Source organism: Cyanistes caeruleus, chromosome 2, assembly GCF_971803275.1.
Source record: "Cyanistes caeruleus chromosome 2, bCyaCae1.hap1.1, whole genome shotgun sequence".
NCBI lineage: Eukaryota > Metazoa > Chordata > Aves > Passeriformes > Paridae > Cyanistes > Cyanistes caeruleus.
The window spans coordinates 110,124,913-110,150,554 of record NC_141702.1 but is presented as its reverse complement, the minus strand read 5'-3'; the positions used below and the strand labels follow the sequence as shown (position 1 = coordinate 110,150,554).

The following is a 25,642-nucleotide window of genomic DNA, read 5'->3' as shown; positions in this document are numbered from 1 at the left end:
GGAACTAGCATGGGCAAAAAAGCCCTCAAAGGATGGAAGGAACCCAAGAAAGTTTCTGAGAAACTTGTCTAGTTGCAGAAAAAAGAAAAAATATCTATCCTGAAAGACAGAAGAGAATCTGTATCTAGAGCAAAATAGTCTGTTATTTATCTATGAATCAAAGGTGTGTAATTGTAGAAGATGAAAGAGAAGCACTATCTTGTCCTTTCTGATTGTAATTTGCACTAAGGGATACTGGGGTCTGGATATGAAATTTTCCCTGCAAATAAGACCTGTACTGAACTTCTCCATTCTTCTGGCAGATCCAGGTACTTGTCTCAGAATAGCACAGGTGGAAGGAGGGGAAGAAGAAAGAGAGGAATAATTTTTAAGGGTAGACACATCATAGGCATCAAATGATTGAAAGGTAACGTGCATAAACTGCCATATGATCAAGCCAGCTGTGCAAAATCCTGTTACTCACTCCCCAAATTTCCTTTCAACATCAACGATATGTGGCCCAAAATATGTCACAATCTATGATAATTTATTTTTTTTATGATCTTAGCTCTGCAAAGGAGTTGTCACTTCTGAGGTATTTTATAAAACCAGTACAATAGCAGGAAAAGAGCCCAACAGTAGTAGGTGATACATCATGCTTGTGAAAAAGTATAATCATTTCCTCTTGGTAACAAGAATTCACGTACCACTTCTGAATGAACATATCTGAAACCAATACTGTCAGAGCAGGAGCGGGGGAAGGAGACACAGAGAGACTCTCTGATTAGTGCATCCTACAGAAGAATGAACCAACTAGTAATTATCTCCTCTAAAGGTTACTTACTGAAGAATCTCACAAATAGGCAATGCATTACCACCAACTCAGAATTCTCCACTTTGATTCACAATGAGCACAGGATGATGTGAAGAAAGCAGCGAAACAAAGTGCTGTTGAGTGACTTTAAAAACACATCTCACAATTGTGACAACAACAGTACTTGGTAAGTTTTATAACAGTCACAATTTTTGAAGAGTGTATTGAACAGCAAGGGGTAGGAGAAGGATGGGAAAGAACAGTCCAGTTATGAGACATGTTCTCATTCTGCTCTTAGACCCACAGATACCAGGCTAGCAAGATATGTGACAATACTAAAAGCAGCCTTAAAAGAAAAAAAAAATTAAAAAGTGTTAAACTGCAAAGAAGAAACCAAAAGCAAACCAAACTGAAAAGCCAAAACCACACTCTCAAAACCAGAGAAGCTGCACAGGATAGGGTGTTGCCACCAGGTAGGAAAATCTAAGCTACTGATTTCAAAACAATTTGTTAAACATTCTTAAAAGGAAGCAATACAGAAATTTCTTTCCAAGAAAAGCAAAGACAGTGTAAGCTTTCACTTAATAGGTTTCTGGCAGATTGAAGTCACACCAGGCCAACAGATGATGTAACAAACAAACAAAAAACATCATATAAAACCCAAGACATTCTCAAACAACCTAGTTTCCCATCTTCCTCTCAGTGCACTTATATTAAACATCTCACAAATCCAAGAAAATTAGTAGATTAATGCTCTTCATTTAGTACAGAATTTTTCTTCCTTGTTCTCGACAGTTTGTCCAGGACTTGAATGCATTAACTTATCTAATTACACAAAGAGCAGAAAGACTGTAGAGAGAAATAAGAAAATTCACTTCCTAGAGTAATTTCTCCAGTGTGATGCCAATAAACCAATTTTTTTAGCAGTGCAGCAACAAAAAAATTTGGGAAATATAACATACTTTAAATGATGCCAAATGCAATTGAGAACAGTTATGACCCCACTTTCTGTTATTTCTATTAAGTGTATATTCGTTCTGTAGCATAATTACCATCTGGAGAATTCAGAGACTTACACTTACATAATTTTATAGTCTTGCACGGGTTCATTTAAAAAAAAACTACCAGACAGAAATACAAAGAAAATGTTTCTTCTATTTTCAATCACCCTCCAAAAAACTAACAAATTATGCACAGTATGGCAGTGAAGAAATTAGAATGAATGCATAACACTAAGCCACTTCTATAAGAGTGATTAAAATAAATATGAATAAAGGTTAAATACTGCCAATGCTGCACATCATAAGAATTTCTTTCTATACTACAGAAATACACACAGAGACTAATAGCTATATTGAATGGTTTTTACACAGATGAAAACACCACTACTACAATGACAGGACAAAACATGAACTTTGAAAAAGGAAAACAAGGATAAAACTAACACTGACAAAGAAAGGCATAAGACGAAAAATACCAGGTTAGATCTTGCAGTGTAGTATATGTCTTCTGAATTGTCCAAAAAATCGCTACTGTCAGGCTGTTCATTAGACAGAGATCAAGAAAAGCAAATTATTTATATTGTGACTGAAAGCCAGGTGCACATAAAGGTACATTTTCTTGCTAAAAAACAAAAAAGATACTGTTAGTTGAAACTCAAAACCACGTTAAGACGGTTCACCCCGGGATGGGGGTAAAACACAGCTAAGGGAACAGTCACAATACTAAACACCAAAATGATGCATTATTGTTCATCAGCTGAGCTGTGGTAATGTGTGACAAACTGTCCCAGCAAGAGTCCAGTGCAACATCTCAGTGCAGCACTGACAGTAACTCCTCATGCTGCAGGGGTCCAGTGCCTTGTGCACTCACACAGGTAACTGAGTGTAAGTTAAAGCACACTTGGTGAGACAGAAGCAAAAGCATCGGAACTGCTTTAATGAAAACACATCCACACTGTTACTGCTGGAGGAAGAGACAGTCATCTCTTGCTCCCACTTCCATTTCAAAGACTTTCTCTGCCAGAGTGGGTAGATTGTTACGAACTTCTCCCACAGACTGGTTTGTGCTGAGGCTCTTTGCTAAAGCATCCATTCTTTGAATAGGTCACTTGTTTGCAATTTGCCATGCCAGTTTGAATTGTCCACTGGTTCTTCAGCTAACCTATAACTATATGCTTTTAATTTGGTCTCTGGACCCAACGTCTTTACTTTTGAAATCATAGATCTGTTTTATCTGGGAAGAACATAAGATAGCTTTTATCTGACATATGGCATGGAGCAGTTAATTTCAGGACAAACAGTTATAGGTTTTCCATATACACAGGGAGATGAGGCAAGTTCCTTGGACAGGTTTCACATATGCAACATCTGACCAGAAAAGACAATTCTAAGATATTTTCTTATCAGCAGAATTAATCTGGATAGTTCAAGTCTCTTCACCAAGCAGCAAGAACTTCTGAGATTCCAAAGTGCAAAGGTCATGACTAATAACACACAATTCCTCCCTTCCAACAACATCTGTCAAAGAACTGCTCTCAAAAGCTGTGCTTTAAATCCCTTAGAAAAATCTTTCTCCAGTTTAGAGACTCAAGTTCCTAAGGTGCAATAAAAGCACCACTGTCCCATGGAGTTATGCACTATGGTTTTTGTATAGTCAGCAACCGATAAAAGGAAAGAAATGGGAATAAGTAATTTTAAAATTTCAACCTCTCCACTAACAACTTTTTCCAATTATGATTCTGTGTGTGTATAAATAAAACTCTTGATCAGCAAAAGCATAATTTCAAATACACAATGCTTCCAGTTTTATTTTCTTTACAATCCAGACCATGCAATAGGGAAGCAAAGACAACATAACTTGGAATCAGTTCAAAAATAATTTTGAGTTAAATGATGGGTTTATGGTGGAAGCAGTACCTTCATTATTGTATTTAATAAAAACTTACATAACCAGGGTTCCTAAACAATGCTGTTATGCAGTTAAGTCATGGTCTAAGTAACACATCTGAAATACTTGCCTAAATCCTATATGTGATTTGGTAAGCTGTTCTCCTCCATCTCAAACAGGCACCAGAAACTGAGGCTCCCTGTCCAGCCAGTTCTGAGGACGAGCAAGATTAAATACAACCTCATACACCCAGAGTCTGCTGACCCACTACCAAAGGGCAAAAGACTGGGAAGGATTATTTCAGTACAACTACAGAGCACCACAAGGAAGTCTGTGTCATAAATCCGACTCACATGTGGTTTGTAGACTACAGAAGTAGATTCCTAAGTACACACCCTTCCAAAAACCAACTCAGAGCAGAGCCAGTGTTCCTCCCACCTATTTACCAAGCCAACTTTTTCTTTAACACCTGCCTTAGAAAAACAGAGAGAACACATAAGTCTGCAGGGAGGAAGCAAAGGAGTGTCTTTTTATCCAGGAACGTGAAGAAACTGCCAAAGTGCACAAATGTGGAAAACAACAGTCTCCATAGAAGAGAGGAAGCTCCTGCAATTGTGAGACAGCACACACACCTTTTCCCTCACAGCCTGAGTTCTCATCCCTTCTACTGATGGGTCCACAGGAAGAAACCATTGGCAATACACCTTGACAGAAAATAGCTGCCAGACTCAGCATGGCTCAGCTGTGATGCAGGGCCACAGAAGGATTATTCACAGAGGAAAGTCTTTTAAAATGCATCGTACCTCTCCCCCAAGCTCTCAATTTTATTATTTCCATTGTCAACAGAAGAACAAGGGGGAGAAACAGTTGAGTACACACAGGAATTCTACACTTAAAAAAGTAACTCTGTAAATAAAGGGAAAGATACGCTGGGCAGTGAGGGATAAAGGACAGAGGAAACCTGTAACACGAAGTGCTGCTGCTTTGCACATACAGCACACCTGGCAGAAATCACAAATAAGGAGGTTTGCTACATAGAGCGAATGTAATGGCACAAAAAACTCACTACGTTACAACTTGTCAGTAAAATCACTAACAAGTTTAGTAGTACCAAGGAAGCATGCTGCACATCTTGAATTTCTCCTCCCCCACAGATATTTGTAGGGATTAATATGTAGTGCATAGCCCATGCTGCTTGTTACTCACAAATTCATGATGTGGCTCTGTCTCTTTCCTCAAGGGTGGATCAAACTTTACTTGGCCAACTAAAGAGGAGAAAAGGAAAACAAGAAGTTGGATTGCAGTTAGAGAAGACTTAGTTCCAAAGGCTAATAAAAAAGAAAAATTCAGTTTAATGAGTATATCATATCCCTACTGACAGAAACTTGTGACACATGGACATGCCAAATTTGTGCCTGCTGGAAAGGAATGGACACAGAAAGTACTCTTTTATCACAAAGGCAGCCCAAGCACCATTTGCCTCACCTTCTTACTAGAAGGAACAAGAAAACCACTGAGTAAATAGGGCAGTGAAGTGTCCTCTTTAGAGGTGCAATACATCTGTACTTTATAGAAAAACTATCCATGCTGAGAATCCACTGTTGGATCAGTTCTTCTGAGAGACTGACTAGGACTAAAGAGTGCTGAATGAAGTTTGGCATGAATTAACCACATTTTCCAGGACAACTCTTCAGCAGGATTTCTTGGAACACTCCTACTCTCAATTTCACTTTTTTTAAAGAAAAGACAGCTAAAGCTCTAAGTATTGCTGTGATTTAATTCAAGCAAAATAATTATTACAACTTGGGGGATGGAATCTGCTTTTAATGGCCAGTGATAAACCTCCTCTCTTCCTCACCTCTATGTGATTGTTTCAATTCAAAAGCAAATCCAAGATACTAAATTAGCGAAGAAAAAAATAATCCTTTGCCATTCTGTTACCCAGCTGAATCTGGCACCAGTCTGAATATCCCTGTTAATGGACACATTGAACTATGTCAATCAGCTCCCAGAAGAGCTCAGGCTGTGTCTTGCTCAGTTAAGTTGAAGCAATAAGGAACTCTGCTGAAGTGCTGACAAAGGGTGTATACAAATATTTTACAGAAGCTATATCCTTAAGTGAAACAGTCAAAGCTTTTACTTTCCTCTGCATCACTAAAAATGTATGTCAGATACCCAAAATACCAGCTGAAATATTATCAATGATTAAATACATCGTATTGTCACATTACATATGCTTACAGTTTATTTCCGAGCGTGTCTTTTCTTCTCTCCCATTTCTACTTGTTGAATGAATTCTGTGAGGCACAACAAGAGGCTAGAAGGGAAAAATAAAATATTTAATACCAAAATATACTGACTTGAAACCCTGTATTATGTAAGAGTTTTTAGTAGGCTTCTTTAGCATAACATAAAAAAAAAAATTAAGTGAAAGCTAAATGTAAAGACTGCATGCATTTTTAATATATTAAAGCTAGAATTATTTGGAGATATTTTGACTGTTGAGTGCCTTCAGTATAAGGGATTTTAGACCACTGCATTTGAGCAAATAAAGCTAATGCTGGCCAGCATTTATTTATCTTTGCTCATATACCATTTTCTTTTTTCACCATTTAGTTTAAGGGTATTGGTAATTTTTACAATAAGCAGTAAGACTAAATCTGACTTACTGGCAGATTTCACTCCATTAGGTACTGAAATGATTTTCCCAGCTTTTAACTTAAACTGATTTCTAAAATGTCATCAGTTACATTATTTAAGCAGATGAGAAATCTACCTGAGGTTTTCAAAGCTGAATAGAAAGGAGTATTCCTGGTATTCCTGTGTTGTGTGGCAAGAACGATAGCAAAATTTCTACACATTCACCTTCATATTTATATTCCACTTCTCTTTTGTCCTGAAATTCCATTTACTTCTCTACAGGATGAAGTGTTCTGCACTATAGGCCTGGCTTCCTTTTTTTGCCTCTGTTGGATTTTCTCTCTTCTTTCTACATTCACCACTCCAAGTTCTCTTAGAAATGTAGGGGCATTCTGCACCCTTGTTCACTGCCTCAGGTTCCACGGTGAGCATCTTGGCATGTGAATCACCCTTTCATTACTAATACTGTTGTTGCTGTACTTTCACAGTCATGAATAGCTCAGAAACTCTGTTTATTCCTCCAGTACTATCTGCAAACATGATTTCCCCACTCCCCTTTTCATCTCACACTACTTCCTTTTTTCCTGTTAGGATTCCAACACATGTACATGGTGTTTCACCTCCCATTTTTGTTCACTTTGCTCTTCCTTGAAATTGGAGAGAATTACGGACTGTAGACGTGTATTTTCTCCCACATATCTCACAGCAGTTTGTTTCTCACAGTTTGTGTCAATCTTTCCCTTCCACAGTTTCATTTTGTCTACTGCGCACTCTTTGGGCTTCAAAAATGGTTGGCTACAGCATGTCAAGGTTTGACCTGATATCACATGCTGAAAGGTTGCTCATTTATCATCTTTCATTAAGAGGCACTGCCCAGTTGTGGCTGATGTGTGTGCATCTGTAACTCCAGCACCAGGAGCACAGCTGGAGCAGGGGTAGGAGGTATTTTTACCTTTGCAGCGATACTGTGTGAGCTCTTGCACCCTGACACAGATGCCTGCACTGTACTACAGAGAGAGCCTGTCTTCCTATCACCTTCTCCATGACCACAGAATTACATTCAGGATCAAATCTTCATCTCTCAGTCATGAGGATAAAGTCCTCAAGTCATCTTGAAATACTTGCACTGACAACAGGCTGATACAAACACCTGACATCTGAGCAGTGCAAGAGGACAAAGGAATGTAGGTTAACTTCCTGACACAAATGACATTTGGGCACAACTTCCATCATGGCACAGATCTCAAAAGCAACCTTATCCCCAAAACTTGCAGTGTGCTAGGCATAAAATGAGCACTTTCCTCTTTGCAACCTTTTCAGCTAATACCACATTTATCCCGAGAATCACTGTCACAGAAATAGGGAGAACAGGCAATTGTCAACATCTCCTAAGTCCAGAGTCCCAACCAGAGATCCTGTCCATGACTGAATGGGAAATTAAGTGAAGCCATGAGCTGGGGTAGGGAAAATACTGCAAAAAATCAGATACAGTTGCCAAATGATCAACAACTGCATGAGCAGGAGAACTTTTAAAATTATACCCAAATAGTGGCATGGGTTTTAGTTTTCACACATTAAACACTTCACATTTTAGTTTAGAATGATTTAAAGATGTAGTATGGTACTCCTCAGAGTGGTGTCATATTGAGTGAGATCTACTTCACAGCTCTGCAGACTATCCAAGCAGTAGTAGATTGCATCCCCCTAAAAGCAGCACAGGCCAAGTAAAGACCTGTCACCACAAAGGGCAGCAGAGCTGCCTTCAAATACTACTGACAGAGAGAAAAGCTCTCTAGTCCCCAAAAAATAAAAACAATCTACCAAAAAACCTCAAAACATTAACACCACCACCCAAATAAGTCCATAGCTCTAAACAAACTGCAGAGTAGGTCTGAAGCTCTCAATTCCAAGGGTGATTTTGGACTATGTTACGTTGTACCATGCTTTGTCACTTCTTTTGGTTTTTGATGGATACATTCATGAAATTGTGACAAGTACAGGACTAGCCAGTTCCTAAATTAACACCTCCAGCTGCCTCTGTGAGCAGGTGAGTTTTGAAGGAAGTTAAACTGTGCATGAAAGGAGCACATACACTTCTCATTCCACTCATTTTATTATAGCAAAGACCACAATGCCAACAACTGCTCTGCCTGTGGTGAGATCCTTCATCTGAAATACAAAACGTGCTAAGCTTCTCCCCAGACAAGACACAGTTTCTGCTCCTGGTCCCACACTTCATTATGGGATAATTGGTAAGTCAAACAGCAGACAACAAAAGAGCCTCCTTAATGCTAAGTCAGGGGACATAGAAGAGTGAAGACTATTTTGTAAGCTAAGAAAACACCTCTTAAAGGGCCTCAGAACTCTCACTTATCACTGAGCAGAGAGAGAAGGACACTGAAGAGACACCTTTGTCTAAGTGTCAAGCCAGCCACATTAAGGAATTTCCTGTGTACTTGACTTAATTTTTTTTTATCAGAAATGTTTACTAAATTTCTCTCCCACTGCGTACATTTGGTTTTAAAAGTATTGATTATTATTCCATCCTTATGCTTTCACCTCTTTCCCTCTCATTTGGAATATGTCTAAGCACTGCACTCCACAATACAAAAAATAATCTATTTCACTTTGGTTTCTTTCCACATTTTTTTATTTTAGCTTTTAGAAGACTTGGTGCAAGTCAACTGGTCTTTGCTGTTCAAGGGGGTAAAAGCTCATTTTACTTGTAAAATCTGAAAATCAGTCCCTTAAATTAGTTGGAATTATTTTTAAGCTTAAACATTCTTATTTCTTTCTTAAATATTCTTTCTTAAAAGAAGCTTTTAAGCTTCTTTTCCTCTCAAGGCATTTTTAGACTAGCTTACCCATTAAAAAAACCCAAAAATATGTAATTAAATAATCAATGGCATTTGTGTTAAAAGGATTACATTTTTTATTAAAAAAAAAAGGCTATGAAGGAACTGTAAATATTTGAAAAGTATTCAGTAACATACAGAGATGATGTACACAACCTGAAGACAGGATGAAGTAACAGAATATTTATCTCTTTTCTCTTATTTATTAAACACTTCAGTCCTGTGCTGTTTATCGTCTTACATAACCAGTCTACTTTTTCCCAGCTGTTTGAACACAGAATCAGAAACTCTATGACAAAACTGAAAGTTTTGAGTGAAATCAAGTTTCAAAGCATTCTAAGATGAAAAATACAATCTGCAAAAAACACACTCAAACCACTGAACAAAACCAAAACCAATTACAGGATCATTCTCTCCTCCACAGGTATAAAACCATTTTTATGAATGTTTTCTTTGCAGATGGAGATGTAACTCCACAGAAACATACAGCAGAATGCATGACAAAACTCAAGACTGGAGAAGCAGACCGCATTTACTGTTGAAAAATTGTTGAAGAACAGCAATAAACAAAATTTTGAAGCATTTAAATCTCTTTCTCTTCAAGCTTCCCTTCCCAAAAATATAATGATTTTTGCTATGTGCCTCTGTGAGTGACAGAGCAGTGTAACTAATAGTAAAAGCAACCCTTGAGACTATCCCAAGACTACAAAAAATCCTGGGGCTCAATAAATCACAATCATTTGGTTTTGCTAGGAAACAAAAATTTAACCTGATTCTATGATTAAAAGATATTCCTACCTCAGGATCATCATCATCAAAATCATGGTAAGTGGAATGATCGGGATTATTCATTTTATCCAAAAGTTCAATGGCAAGACTTCGATTTAATGGCTGGGTAACAAAGGGATGCTGAAAGACAGAGGGAAACACAGCTTGAAATTCCAGCCACTCACATTAAGCATATTTTAATTTTATAACTTTAAAAAAACCCTCATACATAAATTTATACCTGTAGCAACTTTTCAGCTGTAGGTCTTTTTTTAGGATTTTTTGTAAGTGCCATTTTCACAAAATGATGGAAACTATTGGACCTGTAAAACGAAGATTTTAATGTAAACATTAAAATCAATTTCCCACTACAGTACATTCATTATCTACTGAAACAAAAAAGTACTTACCATTTCATTTTGTCCTTTAATTTAGGAGGCTGGAAGTTGCTTTTTGTCATTAGAAAAAGTGCTCTGAAAAAAAAGAATGACAGTATTTCTGTGCTTACACTGCAATACACATGAGATAAATCATTAAACACTTTCTTTAATAGGCAAGAAGTCCCATCAGCTTAAGAGACTCAATCAGGACTTTATACACTTACGCACCAGAAGTTGTTACAATTTCTGTGCTGTTCACTCAGAACACCCAAAGCCCAGTGCCCTTGCAGTACTCCCAAAACCCACAAGCACAGAACCATCTCTTCAAATGGATTATTTAATTAGCTGCATTTACCCACCAAGCTCTAACCCCTTACTAACCTCATTGGATGTAGGTCAAACATTGGAGGCTGAAGTTCAGCAAGCTCTATTGCAGTTATTCCAACTGCCCACAGATCACAGAGTTGGTTATAGCCACCTTTCCTTTCTACTGCAGCAACTTCTGGTGCCATCCTGAACAGTGAAACACATTTTTAGGTAAACTTCTCACCACAAATCAAATATTCTTTTTACACATAGTATTCTCTTCCTTAACTCTCTCAAACTGTAAGATCACAGTATATATAGATATATACACACCTAAGTGTGTGTGTGTAAAAAATTATGTAATATACACCTGAAGTTCCCCTCTGTCATCTTCTAGTAACTAATAGGCAGTTTCAAAAATGGTCATTTAGGAGTAAGTGGATGAAATCAATATACTACAGAAAATACTGCTCAACAACTAAAGAGCCCAAAGTATAATTATTCAACTACAATAAAATCCATGTAATACCCAGATTTACATATTGCCCAGAAAGTGATCCACTGTCTTTGAAGAAAAGAATTCTAACAAGAGAAAAAGCAGTAAAATGTCAGCTTTCTTGTACCCTGAAAGCATGAGACTCATTGTCACCTCTGTATAGAGCACTCCTTGTTTGTAAAGTCTGTCTCACTCATGTCAGGTGACCTCTTTAAGTCAACAAAGTGGTTTCACATTCTCAGCTGGCAAAAATGAACAAACCTAACTGGCACATAAATAGGAATACCTAAAGGAAATTATTCACTTGCAATTGTCACATGTTTTAAATGGCCAAAGTGAATTATGAATTTGATTGTCCTATGTAGTCCTACAAGGTTGCCAACACGTTAGTATTTCTTAGCTTTGAGATTTATCAGTCCAGATCACCTGAAAAGTAGCACTAAATAACTCAATAAATTTAACACAGATGAAGTCACTTAGAGTGCTCCAGTAGATCAGCAAGCAGCATCTCAACTGATGCATTATTCAAATACAGATATCCTGTGGTCACAGACACCAAGCCTGCCAGAGCTCAAAAACTGTTTGGACAATGCTCTCAGGCACATGGTGTGACACTTGGGAATGTCCTGTGCAGGGCTAAGAGTTGGACTCAATGACCCTTGTGGGCCCTTTCCACTCCTTATCTGTAGATCTGAAAACATCAGCAGGCTTGGTGGTAGAATTTCCTTCACGTTTGCATAACTAAAACTATATTTAGATATATTTCTTCCAAGTTCATTAAAAATCCCAATTGCTCTAAATCAAAAATGAGGGAATTATCATAGAAGAGGGGGAACATGGGTTAAATATTTAAATGGAAGGGTTACTAGCACTGTAGTTCACCTGCCCTGAGACACATATAGATCTAATGACCACTAAAACCTTCACATGGCCTGCTTCAACTAAATTTTCTTCTCTCTGCAATCTCAGAAAATTTACTTCCTTGATTCTTCTCTCAAATCTCTCAGCAGCTTTGCAAAGAACAACCAATGCTTTTCATCAGCATTTAACCTATGTAATACTTTCAAAGTTATTATTTAAGGTCATTTGAGGAGCCTGGCATGATTTGAAAGTTACAGGCAAGGACTGAGGTCACCCAGACATCTTGGGAAAGAGACACAAAGCGATCACACAATCATGACTGATGGGTGGTTGTGTTATTCTTAACAGGAAATAAAGCCTTGGTGTGAAGAAAAATGCTAAAAATACTGTGCTTGGCTATTTCAAGTCAATATTTGAACATAGGATTTTTTCCATTATGTATATTTTTATCTTGCACCTACTATGCTGTCAGACTACAGCATTCATTATCTGTCTGTGAAACATATGACAAAAGCGCTGTTTTACAGTGAGAATGTATCTCATTTAATTCAAGGTGAAAGGGGACAACCACTTCCAGCAGGAAAAGGATAAAATGAAAGGCAGAACTTTGGGTAAGAAAAATTATACACCCTAGTTTAATAAGGAAGATGAGAGATTCAGTACAGATAGAACTGTATCACAGAATTCAATCAATTTAGGTAAAAAGGGGGGAAAATAGCTTAGAGAAACAGTTCACAAATGGCAAACATCTGTGGATCTGTGAAGACAAAAGAAATTCATCAACTGAAAGGTTGCAGAAAAGCTTTATCTAAGCTGGAGGGGAAATAACATAAAACACCAAAATGGAAAATCAGGGAGTAAAAAAATATTTAAGATCAAAGTTTAAAAAAAGCAAAATTGCTGCTAGTTTTTAGGTTTTACTAAATTAAGACAAATTAGTCAACAATGATGGCACTACACAGCCTTTCAAGTTTTCAGAGCATTAAAGCCTTTTCTCTGACACTCAGCTAGTTCAGGATTTGGAATGAGTAACACAGATATGATCACCAGAAAATTTGACACAGCCTTCAGAGGTTACTCTACCCAGGAAGTGACAGAGCATGCCTTTATCATAATATTTCAACAGTATTATGTGTGTTACCATTACATAAATGGTCAAGTAAAACACAGTTACCAATATGGGGTGCCAATGAATGATTTCCTTTTGGCAATTGTAGCTGTTATCTGTGCAGATACTCCAAAATCAGCTATTAAGAAAAAAAGGCAAAAACAAAATGACAGTTAACAAGTGATTGGATGTAATTAATTGTTAATGAACGCAAGTTTGGTTTCCCCACTGTTAAGAGGTTCTTAAATATACTGGAAATATTTAACAAAAAATAAATAACAAAAGCAAATAATAGAAACTTGGTTTGTCTCAGATACCATTGGTAAGCTCCCCTCAGTCACTTGCCAAACATGCACACAAATGTCCCTCATCCACACAAGGAAGAGCAAGCTGGCACGGAAGACCTAACAGGTACATGAAGGGTTTTAATGACACAGAACACCTCATTTTGTGTTACCAAAGAGATTCTTTCAGATAAGCTTTTGAGGTACATTGCACATTTAAGGACGCTGGATGGTAGATCTTATTAAAAATTTATAAAATCCTGTGATTTGATTTATTTTTCCCTTACAATGTCAGGTCTTTTACCTCACTGTTCCAAAATTACTCCCACTAATCCTCTGATACTAACTGGATGGTTTAGTTAGATACTACCAGCAAGATAAAAAGAATCCTGATATTCACTAATTCCTTACATGAACCATCACCTCATTAAACAAAATAGAGCATGCTGCTTTTCTTAGAGCATATAAAAATGAATCAAGTTTAAGCACTAAGATGGATTAACTCACCTAGTTTTACATGTCCATTATCCGTTAAAAGAATGTTTGCTCCCTTTACAAAAAAGAAAAGTTTACTTGAATTAAAACATGCCAATTCCTCCAATAACACATTAAAAAAAAACAAAAACCCAACTATGTGGGATCCTACAGCAAATTAGGGGCCAAAGACAACAGAAGGATTGTGTTCAATAAATCTGCAGCCTTATCAAGGAAATGTTTGTGAAACTAGCAAGCTGCCATTCTGTTATTAAAAAATCTCCTCAGATATACAGTTTTTCATTAATTTTTAGTTTAGCCTATGGTCCTACAGAGTTTGCATTGCACACAAAACCTCTCAATAAACAGTGTTTGCCTCTGCTGATTAATTCTTACTTTTTTCTATTTACAATGACTAAAAGGAAACAGGAACTCAAAAGGTCAAAGTGGAAACAATTTCATTTTCTTTTCATAAGTAGGAGCTCATTTGGTCTTGTTTGAGAGACATGCTTACAGTTATAGCCTTAAGGACCTGCTTCAATAATCAAGCATTTAGCAAAGCTACTTCCGTACTTATGCAATAGAGATTCTGTTCGTGCAGGATTTGGAGAGGTCATTTTTGTGTGGCTGTGTGCTCCACTCACTTCAGCTCGATAACCAGAATTAACCCAAAACAGAGGTTTGTATTACAAAATTACAAGATAAAAGGACTGAGAACAATCCTAATCTGAAGACTGAAACTAGGTACAGGTTGGGTGGAGTGAAGGCTAGAGCTGGCTAAACACAGCTCCGAATGTCAGTACAGCACTGCCCATCAGGCAGATGGAAAGACAGCAGAGATGAACCTCCAAAAATGTGTGTTTTTACAGATTATGGCTTTTGCCAGAGCAGGAAAAGCCAGGCCTGCAATAAAATGCAGCTAACTTGGCCCATGCTGCACAAGCACAGTTAATGAGCTTGGCAAACAGTGTAACAGCCCTGCTTACATGCTCTTGACCTTGATCACCTTTCAAGCTAACAGGACAGGTACTCTAAACACGGAACTTAGCTACTGAGGGAAGCAAACAATTCAGCAGTCAGGCAATCTGCAGATGAAGACAGTACTTTTCCATGCTCGTGAGAACAGCTTTATTTTTAATTAAAAAAAAATCCTCTCAATGTAAGCACCGTAAGCATCTGTTATTAGCACAGTTCTGCTCAGAAAAAGTATCTGTGTATTGTATCCTGACAATAATTCTATAAATTATAGTGGAAAACATTTAATTTTGGTGCCTGAAGTCATCTTTCATTCAGAAATTACTTTTGTGATTGCTCAAAACCCAAATATTCTTCTGCAGCAATTGAGAACAATTTGGAACCAGGCTGCATGAAGGCAACTACAGTTCAAGCTGCTGGGGAAAAAACAAAACCAAAACCAGCTAAACCAACAGCATGCAACAACACAAAGAATAAGATGATTTACTGTCAGATTTCCAGAAGGAAGCTTGCCAGGTTTGGAAGGGCTTTGGAAAAACTAGGTAGTAAAACTTCAGGAACAAAAAGCCAACAGGAAGCACCAGAAGGAAACTATAACAGAGTCTAAGAGTCTGCACAAGCCACTTTTGATATAGCTTTGCTGAGATGGAGATTTAAGAAAGTCAGTACTAATAGCCTGATTTGCAGCACCCTCTCTATTTTTAGCATGCGAAGGAGGGGACAGAAGTAGTCTCCGAAAACCGCACAGAACAGCAGCCTCTGCCCTGCAATCTGCTCACCACGATGCAAGAAGCCAAAGCAAGAGCTCTGCTCACTAGCTGGTTCTAAAAGAAGGGTATATGGAGCTCCCTGGAAAAGCTGTGGGAAGAGCAAACCTTTCTTTTGCACAGAGCACACACCCTGACAGCCATCTGAACACACACTGCTCTGGACACCAGCTGATGGCTAAATTTCACAGCATTGGTCTGCATAAATAGTATGTGTGGCTCCAAGGAAAAGAACAAACTATATCCTTGCATGTGCTTTAAAGAAAGATTTTTTTTTCCCCCCTTGGGCAGAAACTTTTATTTAATTCTAATAGATGAAAAATCCCTACATATTCAGACATGTACTAAAAATAGGTAAGTAACAGTAAAGACCACTGGGGGTGATGTAACCTATTTTAAAAGCACCAAAAACCCCTTCAGTTTTTACTTACCTTTATATCTCTGTGCATTTTTCCTTTACTGTGAAGGTAATATAGTCCCTGCATAAAATATTTAAATAGTAATTTAGTCCAACATTTTTCATTTGACATATATTTCCTATTTAATTACCATGTATATTGAGGATCCAATTTAATCATCTAAATGACTCACTGACTGAAGAACATTTTTATATTTTAGTGTAATTTGCTGTAGAGTCAATAGATGTAGCAGCATTATCTAATATCTTTATACAAAATAGCATACCTAAATATCTTTATAAAGATATTTAGACATTTATCCAATATCTAAAACACAGGACAGATGGAAGCAATACCAGTCACCACATCTACTGGAAGAATATTCCCCAAACAAGTTTTCCTCTGGACATGGTAACTGCCACCTTTTAAGACCAAAGTAATTACTGGTAAATTGCCTAGGAGTCCTCTGTTCAGCAGTCAGATCACTGGACCACTGGTAAAGCTATTTCCTATCATTAATTAATATCATTAAGTATTTCCATCAAGCCTAGAAACGTGCTAGCAGGCAGTGTGTTGGGTCTAACACTGGAGCTCAACTCTATTTCATGGATTTCTGCAAAAGCATTTGGCCACCTGGGTCTCAATGACAATACCAAAACATTTTAAGACTCAACACAAGTTAGAAATTAAGTTTAAATTCTGGAAGAATTCTATAGAACCAAATCCCTGCATGACAAATCAGAGACCGTGTCACTTTGGACAATCTAGGTGTATCTCTAAAATTCTCTTCAAGGGGTAAAATCACACACAAACATCTTCCTTGTTCGGTGACCATGAACCTCCACTAGGCTCTGTGTTCAAGGGAAATATCCATGTCAAGACTCGTATTTTTTTTGCCGGTTCATGCAAGGCATCAGAGAGTTGATTGCAAAACTTCAAGTGTAACTAATCAAAGCCTCTAGCAGACCACTGCAACAACTGGCATTATGCAGAAGAGTCCCATGTACACTCCTTAAAAACTCTGGATGCTACTGGTGTACAGAGACCATTAATTCACACACTTTTACCACTGCCCTGGAAGAATGTGAAGTCACCATTTTCAAAACTGAATGTCTAGAGACAATTACTTTAAAGATCATATTTAAAAGATCCATATTTTCAGAATCAAATCTCACAGATTCCAGCAAAATGGACAGCAAGTATTTTTTCAAAATGGAGGATTTAATAAGCTTCTAAGTATGGAGACTGAATGTTAACTTCAGCACCCAAGTGAGACTCTGGATTCATGGACACTGGTGGCAAAACTAATACTGGACACATTACTTCTATGGATGAACAACAGCCTATATTCTCAGACTTCTTACTTGGGAAAAATGTTCCATTATAAGCTGCAACAACACATCTGAAACTACGTGCATTATATTGGGTCAGAGTATTATAAACAGACAATTTAAAGTACAGAAATATGGGTCAATTAATAACATTTAGAAAATCCAAAACAGTAAGCTTTTCTCTCTCACACAGTTTCTACACATTTACCAAGATATCTTCCCAAATAAATGGCTTCATAAATTCCATTCTACACTACTCCTCCATATTACAGATTTGATTGATGGACTATCTGGTGGGTAAGAACGACTACCAGAGATAAACAAGCTCAATGTCCAGAGTGACAAGCAGTGTCCCTCAGGGTCTCACACTAGACTGTTTCATATCTCCATTGTTGATACAGACATTGGGATCAAGGGCATCCTCAGCAAATGTGCAGAGGTCTCATAAGAAAGATGGGGACAAACTTTTTAGCAGGGCCTGTTGTGACAGGACAAGATGTAATGGTTTTCAAGTAAAGGAGGGTAGATTCAGATTAGATATAAGGAAGAATTTATGACGGTGATGAACTACTGGAAGAGGTTGCCGGGAGAGGCAGTGGATGCCCCATCCCTGGAAACATTCACGGTCAGGGCTCTGAACAACCTCATCTAGTTGAAGTTTAAAGACTCAAAACTCTTAATGCTCCCAGATGTCACATAAGCCTGATCTCTAAGTAAAAAAAAAAGCACCAAATCCTGTAATTCAGAAGGCAGCAGTCTCTGGCATAGCACAGGGAGATGGTAAGTGACAGCCAAGGGAGATGGCTTGGAATAGAGCTATCTCGAAAGAGAGAGGCAGCAGGTCTCAACCGATGGCATTCACCAGGTTTACATTGAAAGTCAAGAATTGCTCTCTCACAGAGAAGCAAGACAGCCATCAAAAAGTAGTTTCTGGTTAAGTTTTTCTGCTGTACTGAACCTGTAATTTAGGAAAGAAAAATTAAAGCTAGAATACTCACAAGGAGAGGCTAATGACCTTACCTTCAACATCTCAAGCACACAGGTAATTTTTATCTTATTGGCACAGATCAATTGTTAGATATGCAAAGCTGAGTGTTTGAATTTTCCTTCAAAAGAGCAGTTACTAATTTTTACCACAAATATGGGTTAAGAAAACATGCTGCTTCCCCCCTTTTAAAAACAAATATAAAATTAATAGCAGAAAGATGACAAGAGCTTTCTTCAAATGATCCAGGGTAATTTTAGGTTATGCAATTATACGAATTTCTAGGCTGTAATATGGGACCTCCTCAGAAGTCTGAGAAAAATGCTGTGTCATCCAATTACCAGACTTCCATGGCAACACATGTTATTTGTAGCTTTTATTCTTAGCTTTTAATACTTTTACATTAAGTACACAACCACAAGAACCTGAGGAGATACTACCTGTAGTGTTTCTCTGCTAACATAGGCAATCTGCTGCTCTGATAGTGGTCCAGTCACTGAAATGGAAGGGGAGAAAAAATTTTTAAAAATCTCAAAATCATGTAAGATACTGCCCATTCCAAATTCATACCTCAGTTACTTCCATTCACACTGATAGGACCTTACACTATAAATCTCTAAGTAAATGCGCTTAGTCTTTATCCCATTATGAGCATCCCAAAGACCATAACATTTTTTAAAGTCAAAAATGTCCAGTACTATTGGAATGGAAACTACTAATTCTTCTGTACTTAAATCTCACAGTAATTAAGAGGAAAAAGAAGCACAAGTAATTATTTAAGCCTAACTCTTTCCCCTGAACAAACCCATTGTGTTCTTCTATAGAGTGCTGGACTTTCAACTCAGTGACTCAGAGCTGCAGCCAACTCTGTTCAATCCCCTTTGAGCCCTGGGCAGTTCTTTGTACCATCTGTGACCTGCTCTCTCCTTCCATCCTTCCCACTGCCAGAGAAACTGTTCCCTCCAGCTTCTCAGCCTTCCTCTGAAATCAGCTGTCTCACTGCTGCTCCTGTCACACCAAGCACCTTCTCAAACTCCCCCCGTAAGCAGGTTCAGAAGTTTCCCAAGGGAAGGAGAAGTCTTTCTCTCCCTCAAGGGTCCAGCCTCACTCAAGTCTCTTAGAGGAAAACAATTAAATTCTGAACAAATACGCAAATCAAACAGTGAGCAGCAAGCAAGGGAATGGTCTGTGACTCGTCCCAGTCACTGGACTTTGATCCTGAAATTAAAGGGTTTTAAGACCAGGAAATGCAGTCCTGACTGTAACCTTTTCAGGTTTTGCACAGAAAACAAAGAGATGTTGGATGGACTTTCTCAAGGGACACTGAAGAAGTAGAGAGTTAGGAATGAATCTAGATTAAAGAACCTAACTGCTTAGCTTCTACAATATTAGTATCATGCAACATATCTTCAAAGAAAGACTACATCCAACTTCTCTTTTCTGAAAGAAAAGCTCCAAGCCCACACAAAACTATATTTATTGGCACCCACAGTAGGCATATCTAAGCATCTATTTTTGTTTTGAGAAATTTCTTTCTGATTAACTTAAATGACTCAAGATTACAGAGGCCTACAGTTCAACTGGAATAGGACTCTTTAGAACATAATAAAGACCAGAAAATTCTTCCATTCTAACTAACAGCAGAGAAGCCAAAAATCAGCTGCAACGGGAAACCACTCCTGTAGACATCTGCTCAGGCATTTATGTGGCATGAGCTCATTTCCTACTCTACAGGTGTTCCACAAAACAAAGCCTATTAAACACGATGCTTTTCTCAAAATTAGCAAAGAGGTAAAGGATCACCAAGGCCACACTCAAATGTCTATGACAGGAACATGGTGAACTTGTGAATTGGTGCTTCTTTTAATTGCACCCAAGGTAAACATAAAAAGCTGCTTACGCACAAGAGACCCTCACAAGTAAAATCTTCACATTTGGAATGTAGATGGACTTCCTCAATAAAAAACATCACCTGAGAACCCCAAAGCCATTACCCACTTAGAGCATACTCCTTTCCTAAAAAGGTCTTAATTCCAGGGCAATAGAGTCCTTCAAAACTGATTTTATTTCTTGAAAAATAGCAAGTTGAGTGATCCTGACTTAATCCAACATATTCACAGACAGCTCTTATTTCTTTGACTGCTCACTGAAGCCAAGCCTAAAGCTAATATAGAGACCACCTTTGCTTTTCACACGTCACACATCCTGCTTAAAAAAACCTTAAAAAAATTTAAAAATACCCTCATGGAACTACTGGTATACAAACATTCAAACAATTCACAAAGGACAAGAACATCCATGCTAATCTATCCACATACCTAGGTTTCTGTAGGAAATGGTACAGATTATACTAAAACAAAGTTCAAAAGCTCAGAAACAAAATGGCTATGAAGCAGGACAGAACATCAAGTCATCATTTTTTTTCTTTCTAAAATGTAATATTGTCTAATTTTACAGCCTTTGAATAGCAGTGATGGGCATATGAGCCCCTGAAGGATGGAAATAACTTCTGCTGCTAGAAAAAAACCCAAAACACTAACTTTGTTTACAAAACCCAAACCAATTAAGTAAAAACATAAGCTAAAATTGACCTTCAATGAATTATTATGGATACTAAATTTAGGATTCCTCCTCTCTAATTCCAAAACACTGCAATCATTTCAATTTTTGAAAATAAGCTGTGGTTAGATTTTAAGGAATAAAGTCTTGACGTACCATGATAAATATCCTGTAGAGAGCCACCTCCACAGAACTCCATGCAAATCCACAGTTTGTCTCGTCTAAAGAGTGAACAAAACCATTCATTAGCTGTCAGATTTGCAGAGAACTTGTAAAAGAGAAGTCAAAGGACTCAAACACTACAAAGCACAACACAACATGCTCTGTATTATGGAAAGTACAAGTCAAATAATGAGTATAATTTAGTCTTTATGCGACACTTCATTGTCTAAATAGTAACTAATGAAATAGTCAAAAAAATTCTACTTTAATGAAGCAATAAAAAGAGTATTAGTGAAACATTCACACCGATTTTTGTTGAAATATATTTTTCTGAGAGTAGACACAAAACAGATGTGGGTTCTTATTTCTTCCTCATTTTCACTTCTCCGCTTTTTTTCAGAGTATACTAGTTAACACAAACAAGAAACAAATACAAAACAAAAAGCCCCAGGGGTCTCTCAACCAAATTTCTTTCACAGCAAATTAAGTTAAACTGCAGTGCTTTAGTCAAAGCTAGGCAGAGCAGAGCCCATGCTGTGGGTAAGTGCCCGCTCAGATGAAGTCTTTTTCTTCAAAAATACCTATGGATATTTTTGGTGGCAGAAGGGAAGTTATTTAGCTCTTCCTTAATAAGGGAATCAATTCAGTATGATTCACTGTACCTCCATAAAAGGTGCCTTCCAAGAATAGACAATGGGCTGAAGGATTCAAAGGTATCTTTTATTAGGGCAATTAACTCTATTTTCACTCAGTAATTTTCATTGGTAAGATGTGTGGCCACAAAAAGACACTATGGAGAGCAAAAAACCTGGGACTTGTCTAGTCATTCCTGGCCATCAAAATACTCAGGTGGAAAAAAAAAAATACCATACAACCACCTTAGAGCAGACAGTAACAGATTAGCACCAAAGGAAAGACTGAAGGGTGTTCTGCAGCTTCCGGATGACCTGGTCTTTTATGTCTTGCATTCCTAAGGCTCAGTTAGAACAGCTGAGACATTTGGCAGGGTTTTTGAAAGGCAGTGGTGGAGTGCTGAGTTGATCTCCCGAGCTGCAGACTGCAAGTGTTCTCACCAGCAGGTGACTCTAGAATAGCTGCTGCTCCAGGGAGAACTGTCTTTCTTGGATGTCCTCCCCTTTTATGTCCAGAGTGGACATGGCCCTCAAAGCTACATTCCCAGCTGCTTCCTCTAGGGGTGGGAAAGGTATTGTCCAAGCATTACAGGAGTTTTAAGCAGAAGAATTCCCTGGCTGTTAACTCTATACATTTCAAGGGGTCAATTAAAGCCTTGCTTGCAATAATATTGAAGCTTTTCACTGACCAAAGCCAGACACAGAAGCAGTGTGACAATCTGTGCAAGAAAGCTGAGTAAGAAAGAAGCATTGAAGAGACATCTCCAAGTCCCTTCTTTGCTCCCCACAATGATGCAAGACTCAGATAAGGACACTTTTGGGAGCACTGGACTCATGGGCCCATGTGGCTGCATCCTGTTTGATGCCAAAAGTAGCAGCAGTGTGGAAGTGGGAAAAAGCCAGAACCCTCCCAGCAGCCTTAGGACAGCAGCAGAGCACTGAGTAAGAGACATGAAGCATTAAAGTGCTGTAAATTCTCACTTTTGCTTACTGGGCATTCACTTCCCAGTGTGCAAAAGCTCTACAGAAAATAAAAACAATGTAAGAGGATCAGAAGAGGTGACTGCATTTCTCATTTTCAATCCAGCCTTTTTTATCACTGTCCTAAGCACTTTGAGACAGGTGAAGATCCCTGTAACATTCAAGAGCAACAGTGTAGAGTCTCCCTTACTGCAGAGCATATGGCCTGAGCAGCAAGCAAAACAGAGACAGGATCAACAGTACCATTGAGTGCCTGCAACTTAACACCCAGGCTAACAGGAAGGCAGAAATGTCACTGTCTGAAAAACCCCTATACAAACAGAAGAAATCCTTGGGGAACCATATGCTGGTGACTAGCAAGTATAGGACAACGGTATTTTTCTTATTCTTAGCATTGAAATATGCTTGGAAAACAAAAGCTCAGACAACAAAAGGTCTCAAAGACAGTGACTTGATTACACAGACAAAAAAGAAGTGCTCCGCCAAAGAAAGATGAAGGAACCAAGGAGGAGTGTAAGACAGTGACAAAATATATAGCATATTTGCCAAAATTTAATTCTGGATCTCCAAAGGTATACTTTGATAGTCTGAGACAAGAGGGAAACTTTTCTTTTAAAGAAAAAGCACCTCCAGCCTGAGTACAGATGAGGCAGCGTTTCAAGACAAAAATGCTAAAGAAAGTTGAGTGCACCAATAGTAGTTGTCCACTATCTGTTTTCACATGAAAATTTAAAATATCATCAGAAGCAGCTTTTTATTAGTTATACTAAGCAATCTGTTCCCACTATGACTGGTTAAAAGAAGTAGCTGGTAAGACAACTAAATATATTTGTCAATGTTTCTACAATGTAAATAACCTCACCTCCAGAAACAAACACAAAACCTCCACATTCTGGTCAGAAGTTCACATGCTGGAAAACCAGACATTCTACTGAAACAGATTTAAAAGATACTATACACACAGACTCTTCATACTTGTCATATTTCTGCTTGATTTTCCACTTAGATAATAAATTCAAAGCTTTTAAGTATCAACTCATTTGCAAGAAAACATGACTACATGGTCACTGAACAATTTTTCTGGAAGGAAGATAATTTAGAGAGACACTGTAGTAAATAGAACAGATTTGCAGGTGAATGAAAAAAATACACATGGATAATACTTGGTAAACTATATTTTGCCTATGTCACCTTATAGATTTGTCCTTTACAAGGGGACAGGGACACATTTTTGAGCAAACAAAAGAAACAAACTGTACCTGAGATAGCTGCCAAAATAAGCAACAATGTTCGGATGTTTACAGTCTTTCATCATAATGATTTCCTGCTGCACAACAGCAAAATCTTCTCCTGAAATGCAGTAGAACGAGCATTTTCTTTGGCCTAGGTTATAGTCACATCATAACTTTCAGCACGTGTTTATAAAATAAACATTCTTAGTAATTAAGACTAATTATCTGCAAGTTTCACAGACATAAATCAGCTGTAAGTCAGTATTTATTAGCAAGGGCTTAGCAATAAGTTACGATATTCTTAAGTTTCATTCTGGGACAGATGGACCTCACATCTGCTGACAGCTCTTACAATATTGGCCATAGCTCTTTCTCAAGTCCTTATTTTCCCTGAGACCCCACTGTGTCTGCACAAGCCCTGCCAATAGCCTGGGTTCTTAAAAACACAACAAAACTTTGCTATTTTTGGCCACATGCCCATACTTGTTAGCTCATCTTCCTAAGCAAAAAAAAACAAAACAAAACAAAAAACCAGTCACTAGTAGGCTGCTGCTGCAACATTTCAGCAGACTCCACAAGAATGTAAACTTCTGGACTGTGAATAACTCACATCCAGAAAACACTGACACAGGAGTTGCATTTACCTGAATCCCACCCTTTGGTACCATGGTTGTCCCAAAGTCTTTCTATTCAAGGTAAAGGTTCTTACCAGATGTGTACACTGAGAAAACCGTGTGTGAAACTGAAAACACAGCTGAGATGTTTTTCTTTTAGGAATTTTTTAAGTTTTTCCCAGAATATTAACATACTGATGACCTATCCATTGAGTTATTTATAACCAGAAATATTATATTCCCATGTATTTTATTTAACTGACAGCAAATTTCAAACCATAAGCTGAAAGTTAACATTTATCTATAGTGTGTTGCTGATGGTTTCCTGTCTCCTGGGTAGACTTCTAAACACACAGGCACTAAAGAACAGAGGAATTTATTTTCACACAAGGACCTCCATGAAAGGACACGATTCCTCCAGTATGTGACCAGCATTTTCACTGCATTCAAAATAAAAGTAGCATAAAGCCTTAAAGCAAATCCCTAAACATTGTTAACCCTGAGTCTGCACACTGTACTCCAATCTGCAAAACTTCCAAAGCAGGGCAGTTGAAACCTATTCTCTGAGTACCACTCGGGTGTCCAAAGGCTGCCAAAAATATTTACGTGCAAGATGCCAATCATTCGCCCATCACCACAGCATGGGGGCAAGTTCCCCCAGCTGCAGGGCACCCCCGGGCTCTGTGCCCACAGCACAGTTCTCATGTTCAGCTTAGCTGGACTGATAACCCATATCATGCACAGCCAAGGACTCCAGCAATGGGAAATGACATAAAAAAACACAAAGAAGCAGAACCAGACAGGAGCATCTGAGATCACACTTTCGGTGTAAGGAAGTGTGATTAACATACACTTTTTTGAACTACCTAGTAACATCCTGTCCTGTCTTGAACTTTTACTTGTGTATACACTGTGAAAACACAACATTTCTAACCATTTCCAGAACTGTAAGGGGAAAAAATGGAAAAAACTAATACCTTCTTTCCCTTCTTCCCCACATAGACCTTAAGGATCAAATCAGGTAGTTAAAATATTGCACACACCCCAACATTAAATCTGGAAATGGAACACCAACAGTTAGAAGTTAAACAAAAAGTCTGGATGTTTTAATTCCCAAATTAGTCCTATTCAACAGGTCTACTCTTATTAACA

At 38.0% G+C, this 25,642-nt stretch overlaps 1 protein-coding gene across 15 annotated transcripts in view; it reads right to left on the bottom strand.

The window, feature by feature from the left end:
- Positions 1–25,642, bottom strand: part of MAP4K3 (mitogen-activated protein kinase kinase kinase kinase 3) — a 65,455-nt gene that overhangs the window by 30,939 nt on the left and 8,874 nt on the right. For 4 of the 15 annotated variants that reach the window (XM_086871908.1, XM_086871905.1, XM_086871902.1 and 1 more), the window contains exons 3-15: positions 23,904–24,027; positions 21,026–21,090; positions 18,751–18,806; positions 16,028–16,075; positions 13,888–13,930; positions 13,163–13,235; positions 10,707–10,838; positions 10,356–10,418; positions 10,187–10,268; positions 9,976–10,086; positions 5,924–5,999; positions 4,889–4,947; positions 2,271–2,333 (exon numbers count right to left, since the gene is read on the bottom strand). In XM_086871908.1, coding sequence (XP_086728034.1) covers positions 2,271–2,333; positions 4,889–4,947; positions 5,924–5,999; positions 9,976–10,086; positions 10,187–10,268; positions 10,356–10,418; positions 10,707–10,838; positions 13,163–13,235; positions 13,888–13,930; positions 16,028–16,075; positions 18,751–18,806; positions 21,026–21,090; positions 23,904–24,027 — 995 coding nt within the window. Of the gene's footprint in view, positions 1–2,270; positions 2,334–4,888; positions 4,948–5,923; positions 6,000–9,975; positions 10,087–10,186; positions 10,269–10,355; positions 10,419–10,706; positions 10,839–13,162; positions 13,236–13,887; positions 13,931–16,027; positions 16,082–18,750; positions 18,807–21,025; positions 21,091–23,903; positions 24,028–25,642 lie in introns of those variants that run through there. The other 11 variants (XM_086871983.1, XM_086871991.1, XM_086871964.1 and 8 more) reach the window with 4 other exon arrangements.